Genomic DNA, 13,450 nt, shown 5'->3' with positions numbered 1-13,450 from the left:
TACCGCTGCACTACGTTTGCAAAGTTCTTCTCCTTCAGGCATCCGTAGCACAAAATAACTGTGAAACATGTCAGTTTCCTGTTAGACAAGAGACATGAGCTATGTAATATGATTATTGATAGCTAGACCTACGGTTACATTAAAAAAAAATTATGCTGATGTGATCAAACATATTTTTTGTAGCTATCTAGCTATTGCTAACTCTTACACACTGCTCCTTTAACTACAGTTAATAACATCAATCATTAAATGAATCCACAACTATTTTAATAAATGAGTAAACGTAGAGCCCTTGTTTAACGTAACTTCATCCAATCACCTAGTTATTTTTTTAAGCCCCGTAGTACTTGTTGTCTGAATGACAGAAGATTCATAGGTTTTGATAAAAATAAGGCATTGCAAACAAACAGCCATCCCTCTCATGTGATTAATCGATAAATAATACTAAATAAAAATCATTGTAATACAATTTAACACAAAACAATTTTATTTGATCACTTGAATAATTAATAGAATCTTCTATTTTGAATCAATAGTGACATTACAGCATTAACAAATGTGAAATCACGTATTTTGAATCTGGTTTGGGCGTTCCAGGAAAGTTCTTGCGAGATGCGGATCAGCCTCAACCAGAAGCCCAACAGCAGTCGAGACTTTGGCTTTGATGTTTCGTGGGACTCTAGCGGGGCTCACGTCAAGTCCATCCAACCAGGTATTGGCAGAACCTTTGAAGGCCCCCAGCCCTTTGCACAAAAGTAGTGGGGATATCCCGATTTAGAATTTGAGGATCATGTGCAGTGGAAAAGGTTACTTTTGGCGGATGTCTATCAGCATGTTTACTAGTCCAACTGCCGTTAAGACCTATCTATGTAGGGCAGCATCTTTCTGGGACAGCTCTCTCGGGCTTGAGCCTCCCTTTTATTCTAAGACTGCCTCATCTCAACAATGCACTTTAATTTAGCTTCATACATGAGTTTTAAGTTCAAATTTCAGCCTTTTTTTTTGTCGGCTCCCACACAGGGAGCCCCGCTGAAATGTTCCAGTTGCAGACTGGGGACGAAGTACTGACAGTAAACGGCCACCGGGTGGCGAACATGGGCTTCCTGGACTGGAAGGACAGCATGGACCGAGCTCTGCAAGATGGCAGTTTGGTGATGGACATCAGGCGTTATGGCAAGAGCAGTGAGTCATCCACACAGTGTGTGTGTGTGCCTGTGTGCCTACCAGATTTAGACCTTTAATCGATGCATAAACCGTGAGGACAAAACTATTGGGACACTACAAGAAAATGGAAGAATTTACTGACTACACTTGCAGCTCTAACAGCTGCCACTCTTTGTTTAAAAAAAATGTATTAGAGGTTTGAACCATAAACAAAATGTTTTAGATTCATAGTCCCATTTCCAAGCATAGCTGTAATTACCACTTTGCATATCAAAAAGGCCGGTTTGCCTACCTTACCGGGGCCAATCGTACGTGTGCGCGAATGAGTGCGTGTCAGTTAATGAGAAACATTAAGGTGACCGCATTCCCGCACTGACATTGTTGCTTGCGCTCCTTATGTTGCTAAATGATTGTGACACTCTAAATTGGCCCATAAAGTGTTTGTTGAATCATGCGTGAATGATCCCATGACAGCCCTGTGGGAGGAGGCACCTCACGCCTCCACTCATGTGACTATGACTGTTACTGTGTTGACCATTCAATGGTTTTCATTTCTACTTTTGTTTCCTCTCTGGAGATTTTCTTGCATTCTTCCACTTGGTAATATCCTTATTTTTGTGCTCCTTTTTCAGGCTTACCAGCATTCACACCTCATTATTTTCCTTGTGGTGGTAGCAACTCAAATGGTGTTTTTTCCCACTGCAGGCTAACTAGTAGGCTATGTCACATGAGGTGTTTGAATAGCTGAAAGTGAAACGAGTGTGGCCCTAGAGGGCCGACCTCAACTATTGTTGAACTGATAAAGTAAAATTAACTCACCACATAATGGTGTGTATACTTTTTAAATATTGAAATTATCATTCACTATAACAATAATGAGAAAACTGATTAAATGGCCTTTGATGCGTTTGATAAACAACGAGCCTCTCAATAAAGTATCATAACCTGCAAAAACACACCTAACCTAACCAGTATCAACGCTGTAAAAACAAAAAACAGTTGTTGAAAGTTGATTTACATTGCTTTTTTTTCTTTTGTCAGTGTTAAAACAGATAGTTTGAGTTATGCAATACTTATGCATTATAGATAATAATCTTAATTATTTATTATCACTTACCATTATTTAAAATCACCGCGTTAGTCAGTGGGCTACTTCCTGGTTCACGAGATTGACAAAAGATAAGAGGAACAAAGCATTTTTAACACTGGCATGTAAGGAATGCTTTCACCTTGTTCAAACAAAAAGAAAGCAAAATATATGCTATTTGTCTCCTGAATGACCTGTTTCAAACTCTTTGTGGGTAAATAAGAGCTGTTGTAGTTTTCATGGCTGAGGAAGGTGGTTTCTCTGTCCTTTCTATGACCCTCATCCTTTGAGAATTCCTCGGCTTTTGGCTTCCTAGTTGCCACTGAAACACATTCCCAACTGAACAAAAAGGCACAAAAGACATGTTGCTACTGTACATTGTCTGCATGCAGACTGGGACAGAGATCCGCCTTCCCCGCCATTCAAAGGCCATAAGACCATCAATCTGACCAGTATGGATCATCCCACACTTATAGGTTTCCCTGATGCAAGTGCCGGCAACACACTGGACTTCACTTCACTCACTGAGGCATCCACCAAATCCGCTACCCACTCGGTGGTGGTAAGTGTACCGCCGAATCCTCCTGGCTGTTTGTCCACCAGATGATTACTAAAGGAGTATTTTTGTGCAGGATGTGGCTTCCAATGGCGTTGATGGTGGTTACCCCAAAGTGTCAATGACGATTAAAGGTAAGACCGTGGCCATAATGAAATAACGGCGGTATGTGTTTCATCTTCTTTTTCCTCTGATTAAACCTTATTTCTCCCATCTCCTGTATAGAATCAGAGCCCATTTCTATGATAAACTTAAAACGGAGGTCAGAGTTTTTTGAGAAAGGTAACAAAAACATATTTTAAAAGAAGTCTGGGGCTTTTTATGACTTTATCTCACGCAAAAAGAGAATTCTCAGTCTTGCTTTGCACGCTTTATGGTCAAATTTAATCTGAGTTCAAATGGAGTCTAACTGGGGTGTACTTTGGGCCCTCCTTTTTTCCTTGTCCTTGTCTGGTTTCAGTGGGCTTTCTTTCCTTCTTCAGGCTTCTCAAAGTCAAGGGTCAATGCACTGGTCTTCCTCTGTGGTAAGCAGAGCCTTGACCACAGCACCATTCCATTAAAACCATACTGTTCATGCCTTGGAAGGACACAAGTCCCTCATGTGAGCCTAACCTTCAAAAAGGATTTTACCTTCAATGCTGCGAACATTTATTGAAAACTTTCTTTCCTTTTAAATGGTTTAAAACAGGTAGACTTTTATTACATTGAAGGTTATTTTGTTTCTAAAAATAGATTTATGCAATTTGTATTCAGTGTAAAAAGGTATTATTCTTAAGGTTTTGATTAAAAAAAAAAGGATGATAATGATAATTTGTCAAAAATGACATCCGATAAATCATTCAGTCCCAAAGACATATTTTTACAGTCTAAGCATTCAGTCCTAGGTGATTTGTGTTCAGGCTGGGGAGACCTTTAACTGGTTGCCAGCCAATCGCAAGGCACACACAGATGCACAACCATTTATGCACCCAATCATACCTCAGGACAATTTAGAGGGTCCAATACACCTGCCATGCATTTTTTTTTGGGGGGGGGTGCACAGAGAGAACCCATTCAGGCTCGGGGAGAACATGCAAACTCCACACAGGAAAGCCGGCGCAAGGTGGGCTTGAACTCAGGACTCTAAACTGTGAGGTGGACATGCTAAAAATAAACAAAAAAAATATGTCTTTGTGATTGAATGAGGTAAACTAAATAATTGATGGAAAATAATGGGAGAACATTCAAATCTTTTAAATAAATGGTTGTATTTTCAACTTGTATTTTAAACCGAGAAAAAAGTAGATAAACTTTGTTCATTGCAACATTTTCCGTCTAGAATATAATGTAAGCTTTCATTTTTTAAGCAACACTTTACAATTTGGCTGCCATACATGAACAGTATGTCAGACCCGAAAGCAATCCTTTTTAGTCATGTGTTTTATTCCATCTGTTTTTATTTACCATATATATAAAATGCACGCCTCTTTAAACTTTGCTATGCACATAAAAAGCACATTCCAGCCACGCTCTCAGCATGTTCTCAGCACCTTTACTTTCTGTTCTGTAGCTGATGGTGTGCTTCTGCAACTTGATCACGCACCTCTCACTTTTCCCCATTGCTACCAATGGACCTCTGATGTCCATCAACATTTGATTTTTATTGACTGTTGAGTAAAGAGAATCAATAAGTCTGATGGGAATGAACTTGACATTTGTTTGTTTCTATGGCTTGTTGTTCTCGTTGTCACTTTTTATGATCACTTGGTGCTTGGCTGAGCAATAAAAAAAGTAAATAAACCTGTCAGCAGCCTGTTAATGTGGTAGATGGCCTACAGGGTGTCTTGAATTAATCTTCCATGCTGCATGACAAAAATATTGACTGGATGGTGCTGTCTTTTTTTCAAGGAGCAGCAGACTCTGTCATGCCAGATGTAAGTTACGCTCAGTATAATAACATTATTAACATGGCATTTCATTCATTTTTATTCCAAAGAGTGTTTTGGCCTGGAAAAAAAAACAGAATGAGGTTATTGTATTGTTTGCTTTAAATCCTTTGTTGTTGAACAGTGGGTCCTTTATACATGCATTGAAATTTCATATTAAAATTGAAATTTGTTTGAAAGACATTTGACACATATGAACATTTTGTCCCGGTTAGACTGTGTGTTATCGTATATGCCCCCCTTTCTTAGCTGTGCAAGAAGTATCAAAATTTTCGTAACAGTTTGTTCAATACAGACCTTGAATTAGACCTCTCACATGTGCATACCTAATTTGGTAAAAAAAAATAATATTATAATTAGTGGTTGAGATATTAAAAAAAGAGAGATTAATTAATTGAGGAAAATAAAAGTGCCACGCGCCCTTCTACTTTCACAACACCTTTCTGCTCCTGAACCCCAACCAACAACAGGAGCCCATCAGGTTATGCCAAACAAATATAAACAAATATAGCTTATTGTCTACTTTGGGGTTGGAAAACAGAGAGCAATCACGCCCTGAACAACTCTAGCACAAGAAGCCCGATGCATAAAATCAGATCTAGTCATCATTCATCAAGTGAAGATTAAAAATGAGATTATGTCATTACAAAAAGCGCTTAAACTACGACTGTTATTAATTGATCGTAATTAATTTGTTATTTCCTTAATTATAATGTTGATCTTTAAAGAGCTTTATCCTCCACATCCTCAGATTCCCGTTCCTCCAATCACGGCGTCTTCGACTCGCTGGTCTTGGGATCCAGATGAAGAGCGCAGAAGACAAGAGAAGTGGCAGAAGGAGCAGGAGCGCCAATTACAGGTCACTCTAGAAACAGAAGACAAATAAATGAATAATAAAGGTGTAATGGTTAAATAAGGTGTCAAAGAAGTAGAAATGTTTTAGTTGTGTTATCATTTTGTCATGCAGGAGAAATATAAGCGTGATCAAGAAAAACTCCAAGAGGAATGGACAAAGGCCCAGCAGGAGATCTCCAGCAGTGTTGCACAACTTGAGGTACCGCTTCATATACAGCTAGACGAAATTATAAGTAAACTTATACAAGTAATCGTTATTGTTTTGCCATTCAATCTTATGATTCTTTTAGAGGCTATTTTGATAGGAAAAAAAATGGATATTAAGTGAAAGGGTTTTTGTTCAAGCAAAACCCGGCGGTCAGTGAACAAGAAAATGTTATAATAAAACTGGTTGAATACTTCACAATTACAACACGAGCACATCATCTACTCGTAATTTTCTTATCACAGGAAATAAAGGGGTTCTTTATTGTGGTTACACTTCCATTTCTCGGGGAGATAACGCCAGAATGTTTTCAATGATCTGTGTCTCCTGCAGCCCGCAGGCCCATCCCTTGCCTACCGGGAGCTGGAGCAGGAGCGAGAGAGGGTGGCGCAAGAGAGGAGGAGGAGGGAGGAAGAGGAGGAAAAGGAGCGTGTGAAACTGGAGATGGAGAAGAAGTGGAGAGAAGAGGAGCTGGAGCGCCAAAGGCAGGAGATGAGGAGGCGGGAGGAAGAGGAGGAACATGAGCGCATGAAGCTGGAGATGGAGAGGAAGTGGAGAGAAGAGGAGTTTGAGCGCCAAAGGCAGGAGATGAGGAGGCGGGAGGAGGAACTGGAGCGAGAGAGACAGGAAGTAGAGAGAAAGCGGAGGGAGCAGGAGCAGGAACTGGAGCGCCAAAGGGAGGAGATGAGGAGGAGGGAAGAGGAGCTGGAGCGCCAGAGGCAGCAGGAGGAAGAGAGGAAACGGAGGGAGGAGGAGCTGGAACGCCTAAAGCTAGAGGAAGAGAGGAGGAAGAGGGAACAGGAGGAGGAGGAGCGCCAAAGGCAGTTGGAAGAGGATAGGAGGAGGAGCAGGGAGAAGGAGGAGGAGGAGAGGAGGCAGAGGGAAGAGGAGGAGCTGCTGTGGCAGAGGAGGAGAGAGGCAGAGAAGGAAGAGCTGAGGAAGAGGCTGGCGGCTGCAGAGGAGCAACAGCGACGAGAGAGGGAGCGCGCCATCGAGGAGCAACGGTCATTATTTTTGCTATTACGATAAAGCAGTAATAATAATACAACGGATAATAATAGCTGTGGACACCGCTGCTAAATTCCTTTTTTTTTTTTTTTTAACGTTATGCTCACAAAAACATTACTTCAAAATGTTACACAAAAGAGATAAAGGTCAAAAACTTGTTGAACAAAATGGAGTTAAAAGTGTTAGTAAAAGGTGACTAATACAGGAAATGATATACATAAAGCAAATGATATACATATACCCAAAAAATCAACTACAGTTTTTTTAAAAAAGACAAATAAAAGTTTTCATGTCACTGAAATTCAAATGTATAAAATAAAAGCGTGGAATTGACATTTTGAAAAATTCTGAAACAAATCAAACGTAACAAACGCATCGCGTTGTAAATTACATTTACAAGTAAAATGTTGCAAATGCCCAAAAGTGAAATGAAGTTTAAAAAAAAACAAAAAATAATATTTGTATGTTTGCAAGCGAGTAAGCTACAAACAAATCTTTCTAAAGGTCTTTATAATAAATACAGAAAAAAATGAGGGAAATCACAGACTGACTGAAAAGCACACTGACTTTAAATGTATCCAACATTGTTGTCCAAAATTTTAATTTTGTGATTGTTTTTATTTTTTAACAGGGCTAAATCATTTGAAAATGAAGAACGACTTCCAAGCAGAGGTCAGTGATTTAGTATTGAAATCCACTTATCAATTCCATCTGACACTGGGAACTTTTTAACGGCGTCCGCGCAACCACTTGAGGCACATGGAAGCATCACTTGTGCGTCACCGCTGTAGGTGCGTACATGCATGGTGGCGCCATGGCCAGCTGGCTGCTGGAGGAGCAGGCCAAGAGCACACGTGACAAAGTGGCCCGTGGTCAAAAGGCCGCGAGCGAACTGGAAAAGGAGAGGAGGAACATCCTCAATGCCATGAGATACAGGGAGCCCGAGAGAGGTCGTCTCACGCCCCCGCAGTCATTGGCTCTCAATCAAAACTTTCTAATCAGCATGCTAATCAATCTGCATCGGAATTGATGGACTTGATCAAATCTGACTGATGAATCGCTATCAACTATGCATAGCTATGTTTAAATATTTTACAATGGTCTGAAACCACATAAGAGACACGTGAACCCTCAACTTCAATTTGGTTTGGGTTCAAGACATGTTCAGTTGGAACGGGGTGAGAGACAAATCCCTTCAGGCAGGATGCGTCACGAGATTGAGTCCAAAAGAACAAGATGAGATGAGATTTTTGCAAAATTTGTAACAAAAAAAATGCATGATACATTTTCCGGTTTTCATTTTTCAGCAAATGACAAAGTAGCATCTAGCATGCCAGTGTAAGCATAAAAGGAGACAAAACTGTATTATCTTGAAGAATTGACAGTATTGAATCCTTGAGTGCTGTTAGCTAGCGGCTAATTTATGCTAGATGTGCCAAACACTAATAACAGGTGTCATATAATATACCGGCAATGTAATTTAGTGTTTTTTAGCGCTTGGAATTGACGATTGAACTTAATTTCAGAACAACTTAGGGTTGTTTATATCGGGAGTCGCAACTCACTCCGCGAGCACCAGCCGGTGACTCAAATTAGCTGCTGTGGCGACACTCTTTCCATGAACTACTTCGCAATAAAGTGAATGCAGTGTGATCTTGCCAATGACAAAAAAAAAAAGACAAAAATACTCAGCTCATACAATTCACCTTGGGAACAATTCTTAAATTGCCACATCTTACCATTACACTACCCACAAAAAACCCTATTTACTCCCAATGACCCTATCAATGAAATAGATTCACGTTATCCTCATTGGAAATTGAAAACATAATTTGACATTTTCCCTAAATGAAGTTCGATTCATTATATTAATCGATATAATCGACATATAATCGATTATATTAAGTACTGAAGTAACCAATTACTTTAGCTATTTAAGTACTTAAGTAAGCTCAGCTAATCAATTACTTCAGCTGATAAACTAGCCGAATCAATTATTTTCGGCACTAAAGCATTTAATTGACGTAATCAATGACTTTGGGTACAAAAATCATTGATAACTTTAGTACTTTACTACCTAAGTAATTGGTTACTTAATTCATTTAGTTTTAGCCATTTTAGACCCTTCATGAGCAAATACTCAACACTATAAAAAAAGAATGTATCATTATCTTTAAATTTCTTTCGTATCATTATCTTTAAATGTCATTCTATAAATTTTGAAATCAGCCTTGACATGCAATTCCTCCAGAAATTTAAAATGTCTCTTTATATCTTCGTGTCTGTGATTCTGGAATGATGACCGGGTAGGTTGAGCAGCCCCGTTTAGGGGTTCATCTTCATTGATCATGTGTTGTCTACTTGTGTGTGACCGCAGTGATGGGCAGTGATGTGGTTGACGCAAAAGGTCCGCAGCCGCTATCGCAGGCGGAGCTTCAACGCCAGCAACTCCTCAGCGACATGAAGAAGAAAACTAACTTGCTGACGGACAGCAGTTGGATCCGGCAGCGCTCTGCCACCACACCTGGCCGCGAAGACCCGCCCTCAACGCGCCGGTATGTAAGCCAGGGAAACTGGTGCTGGTGCTGGTGCTGGTACTGGTGCTGGTGGTTGTTTACTCACACCCAAGTGCGCAGCTTGCGGGTTTCGGTGCTGGGGCTAACCGGCAAAGTTGGGCGCGGGCTTGGCTTTGCAGGGGCAGGGGCGGCTCCTTTGACCACCTGGATAACCCCCCCAACTCCTGGCGTTCCTCCTGGACACCCAAGAGTGACTCCTGCATTCCGAATTACTCCCGGCCTCACTCCGCCCTCTCCGCAAGCGCTCCCTTTTATGGCGGCGGGCCGCCGAGGGAGCGGTCCGGCTCGAGCACCCTGCCTCCCTCCTTCCGGGGCCCGGCAGCGGGAACGACCCCCGCGTCTCGGCAGTCGTTGTCCTCCTCTCCGTCCTCTCTGTCTCCCACCACCTCTCCAGAACCAGGTTCTGATGGAGGTGGTCGGCAGCAGCGCAGCAGGTAAACTGGGCTTCGCTGGTGTCTTGGGTCTCAACAGGGATGGTGACGCAGCTCTAATAGGGCTGCTGGCTAAAGCTTTGGTGTTTTGTTCACAATTATTTTTGGTTTACTTGAATTTGTTTACAAAACATGGTATTTTTTTCATGATATGTTGTATCTGTTTTTCACATACATCAACAAACTAACTGATTTTTACTAGCAAAATACTCTTTTGCAGAGGTGGGCATTTTACGCCAATTTTTCTGTTTATTAGACAATGTTTACACTTCAATGCGCCCAAGCATATGGCAGTTAACATTCTTAGAAATTTGGAATTTGTGTTGGTGTTGATGAATGCAATGACAAATAACAGATGAAATCTAGTGTTCCTTCAGTATTAATTTGTTGTTTTTACGATGTTTTCATCATTTGGTAATCAAAACCTCTGCTTTTTTTGTCAATTATAGCCCCTTGTTTTTTTTTTTTGGCAGGCAATTGACAGCCTTCAAATGTTTTGTTTTTTTTAAAGATAAAAGTATCACAGAGTGAAGATTGTCCATTCGTGCATTTAAAAGGCACATGCCCTCAAGTTTGTTAAGTTGAAATATGTGCCACACAGCCGTGCTTTGTTGTCAGTGTGTGTGCTTCCGTGTGTCCAAGCTGTACCTTGTGTGATACAGGTCAGTGTGCGGTAAGAAAGTGTGTACGTTGTGTGACACGGCGCTGGGAAAAGGAGCCGCCATGATCATCGAGTCCCTCGGGCTCTGTTACCATTTGACATGTTTCAAGGTGAGCGCTTCATAACGTCTGACTATTTCACACTTCTGAAAAATCCAAGTTAAAGTCAATGTTAACCTTAGTCTGGATTGCCCTTTCCACTTTATCAATGCCGATGCGCAGCATTAATGCCACTTGTCATTTGTGTTGTTGTTCTGCTGTCTTAGGTTGTTACTCTTCCTGTTTTTCAGAGATGGGGAAACCTAGGTCCAGAGTGTAAAAAACCCTGGCACATTTTGGCTTTAGCCTCAGGCGCTGCTACTCAACGTGCAGTCAAATGAGGTTGTTAAACTACCAGTTAAATGGAAGCATGTATGGCAAAAGCCAAACTGTGGCAGGGTTTTGAACTTTATGACCTGATTTTCCCAGATCTGTTGCTTTTACTTTTGCTAAAATAATGTTGTTCTAATGTGCCATGTGATGGCTGTTAGCCCAAACCGAGTGGCAGCCTCACAGTCTCTAACCTGCTCCGCTACAAAAATGGCTTTGTTCTTGTAAGCAACTGTAATATTCCTGTGAGTGAACAAGGATGAACTCAGACGCTGGTTCAGTCTGTGCGCTTATTTTACTAACAATTTTCCAGTAGTTGCAGCTAACAAGCTACTTTTGTTAGCCGAGGTTGTTCACCCTTGCTGCCTCAGCCAACAGACTTTCTTGGCTTATGTATTTGAATTTATGTGCCTCATGGATACAATCATCCTCAAATGTTGTGTGATACTTTTGGCCTTCAATTTTGGAAGAAAAAAATAAATAAAAAGTATGTCCTATATTTATCGAATTACTTCAGTTAAATTGTTAGTTGGGTAAGATCTGGTTAGCTAACTGAGCAGTTCATTTGAGAGCTAATCAATTAGTCACTTATTCAGCCAACCGGTTGAGTGTTTAGTGATCACTTGATCGGATAATTAGTCGGGTGTCAGCAACATTAATTAGGTGTTAAGTTAATTGATTATTAAATTAGTCAGACAGTCAGTCAGTCGCTTTGTCAATTAACTAATTAATTGACCTGGGCGCTAGTTAGCACTTAGCAGGTTATTCGCTTAACTGGTTGGCCAGGTAAAGTTGTTAGCTAACTGATCAGTAAATTTGAAAGCTAATAGGTAAGTCATTTGGTCAGTTTATAAATTCCTAAATTAGGTTTTTACGTAGCCGTATGGCTGGTTAGTTGGTCAATCATTCAGATGGTGAGCTAATTAGTCTGTTGTCAGCTACGTTAGCTGGTGAGCTAATCGGATATTAAATTAATCGGACAGTCAGTTACAGTTAGTTAGTTAGTTATTAGGATTATGACAAATCTAAATAACCTATTTCTTTGTGAACTGTAACAATGTTAGAAAAATAAACTTTGTGTTCGTTTACAGTGCATCGATTGCAAATCGGCCCTGGGAGGATCAGAAGCTGGGGCTGAAGTCCGAATCCGAAACAAACAGCTCTACTGTAACTCTTGCTTCATGCGATTCAAAAGTAAGGCAAGGTCCTACCTCTCATCATCTCATTTTCTTTTAGTTTTGTAGTTTTAGTTATGCTCCTATAGATAAGTCAGCTCAATTATCTTGCCTAATCCACTGTCCATTTATCAATTTTATAGTTAATACAGAATGGAATTATTTAATGAGGTAGTTAGCATGCTGGTTCGTTAGTGAGCGAGTTAATGTGATCTTAGTCCGCCAGTTTGTTGTTTAGTCGGGGTATCTATAAGGCTGCCAGTCAGTCCGTCAGCTCGTTAGGTATAGTCTGTCACTAAATTGGATTATACAAAGGACACAATCGTTACTGAGTTGTTACAAGGATCAGAATGAGCTTTCATTCAGCTCTATGAAATCTGATAAGCATTCTGTCTATGGATAGTTTTGTAATGTGTCTCTTGCAGCTAGTCAGCCCACCTCCATGTGACTTGATGTTCTTCCAGAAGATCGACAAGAAGACCACGAGTGACAACTCCCGATGTCCTGGCCTACCCCTAGCTCCAAATGGCTAACTTCGTTTTTATCATTCCTGAGATTTGAATCATTTGTGCTGTTTGTTTTTTTTTTTCTTTTAAGTGGGTAAGACTGGTGTTTGTTTTATGCGCAAGATTTGAAGTATTACATCGTATAAAGGGTTCTTCTTCTGCACACAAACATTTGGTTACTAGAGCAGAGGTGGGGAAACCTAAGGCCTATGGTTTCATGTGCAGCCAAGGTGAACGGTAATCTTAATCATATTAAATATCATATTGTTCATAAATCTAATATGAGCCTAGGAGGAAAAATTCTCACTCCTCCCGTTCTCGTATCTTACTACCACAGCTTCCCCTTGTCATTATTTTTTTTATGAAAAATAGCGCTTCCCCCTTGTGGTGTTCATTGTTCATCCACCTACTTATGTGCCTTTATGTCTGCAACAGGGACAAGTAATTAAGATTACTATTATCATTATCCAGATGTATTTAATGAGATGGAATATTACACACATTGTGAAGAATATATATGTGATGATGGCACAGAGATTTGTAAATAAAGACTTTAACGCTGATCTTGGATCGTGTAATTGTGGTGTATGATCCAGGTGTCTGGGTGGAATTTCAATGAGGCAATTTGTCACGCCCATTTGATTCAGCAAGTGGCATTCCATGACACTTTTGATAAGCCATCTACGCGAATCGTAATAATCCCGCCACCGGAGCTGTTACATGAGATCCAATTTGCTATGAGCGTTTATTGAATATTCATACCCTTGCCTCTCTTGCTTCCGCCACAGAAAGCTAGGAAATTGTCCTTGTCGTTCTGTAATTGAGAATATACTGGAAAGGAAATTATTCTGTGGGGGGGGGTGACTCCTTTTGGTCTCACTGTGGAGACTTCTCAAATTTCTTCATCCTCCACTTTGGATTTTTCTTGGCGCC

The 13,450-nt window shown here is 40.5% G+C and overlaps 1 protein-coding gene across 1 annotated transcript in view; it reads left to right on the top strand.

The window, feature by feature from the left end:
• The window catches only part of lmo7a (LIM domain 7a), a 63,880-nt gene extending 50,800 nt beyond the window's left edge, over nucleotides 1-13,080 (top strand). Inside the window, exons 19-34 of the mRNA XM_088415041.1 lie at nucleotides 598-712; nucleotides 1,021-1,182; nucleotides 2,644-2,813; nucleotides 2,884-2,941; nucleotides 3,033-3,089; nucleotides 4,695-4,720; nucleotides 5,484-5,591; nucleotides 5,700-5,786; nucleotides 6,126-6,796; nucleotides 7,432-7,472; nucleotides 7,592-7,750; nucleotides 9,178-9,355; nucleotides 9,496-9,810; nucleotides 10,470-10,578; nucleotides 11,928-12,030; nucleotides 12,476-13,080. Of these exons, the coding sequence (XP_088271167.1) occupies nucleotides 598-712; nucleotides 1,021-1,182; nucleotides 2,644-2,813; nucleotides 2,884-2,941; nucleotides 3,033-3,089; nucleotides 4,695-4,720; nucleotides 5,484-5,591; nucleotides 5,700-5,786; nucleotides 6,126-6,796; nucleotides 7,432-7,472; nucleotides 7,592-7,750; nucleotides 9,178-9,355; nucleotides 9,496-9,810; nucleotides 10,470-10,578; nucleotides 11,928-12,030; nucleotides 12,476-12,501 (2,385 nt within the window). The 3' untranslated portion in view covers nucleotides 12,502-13,080. The remainder of the gene's footprint in view (nucleotides 1-597; nucleotides 713-1,020; nucleotides 1,183-2,643; nucleotides 2,814-2,883; nucleotides 2,942-3,032; nucleotides 3,090-4,694; nucleotides 4,721-5,483; nucleotides 5,592-5,699; nucleotides 5,787-6,125; nucleotides 6,797-7,431; nucleotides 7,473-7,591; nucleotides 7,751-9,177; nucleotides 9,356-9,495; nucleotides 9,811-10,469; nucleotides 10,579-11,927; nucleotides 12,031-12,475) is intronic.
• The last annotated feature ends 370 nt before the right edge of the window (nucleotides 13,081-13,450 follow it).

The sequence above is a fragment of the Hippichthys cyanospilos genome, chromosome 5 (genome assembly GCF_059441005.1).
Source record: "Hippichthys cyanospilos isolate Australia breed blue-spotted pipefish chromosome 5, RoL_Hcya_1.0, whole genome shotgun sequence".
Lineage (NCBI taxonomy): Eukaryota > Metazoa > Chordata > Actinopteri > Syngnathiformes > Syngnathidae > Hippichthys > Hippichthys cyanospilos.
This window is presented reverse-complemented; position numbering and strand designations above follow the sequence as displayed.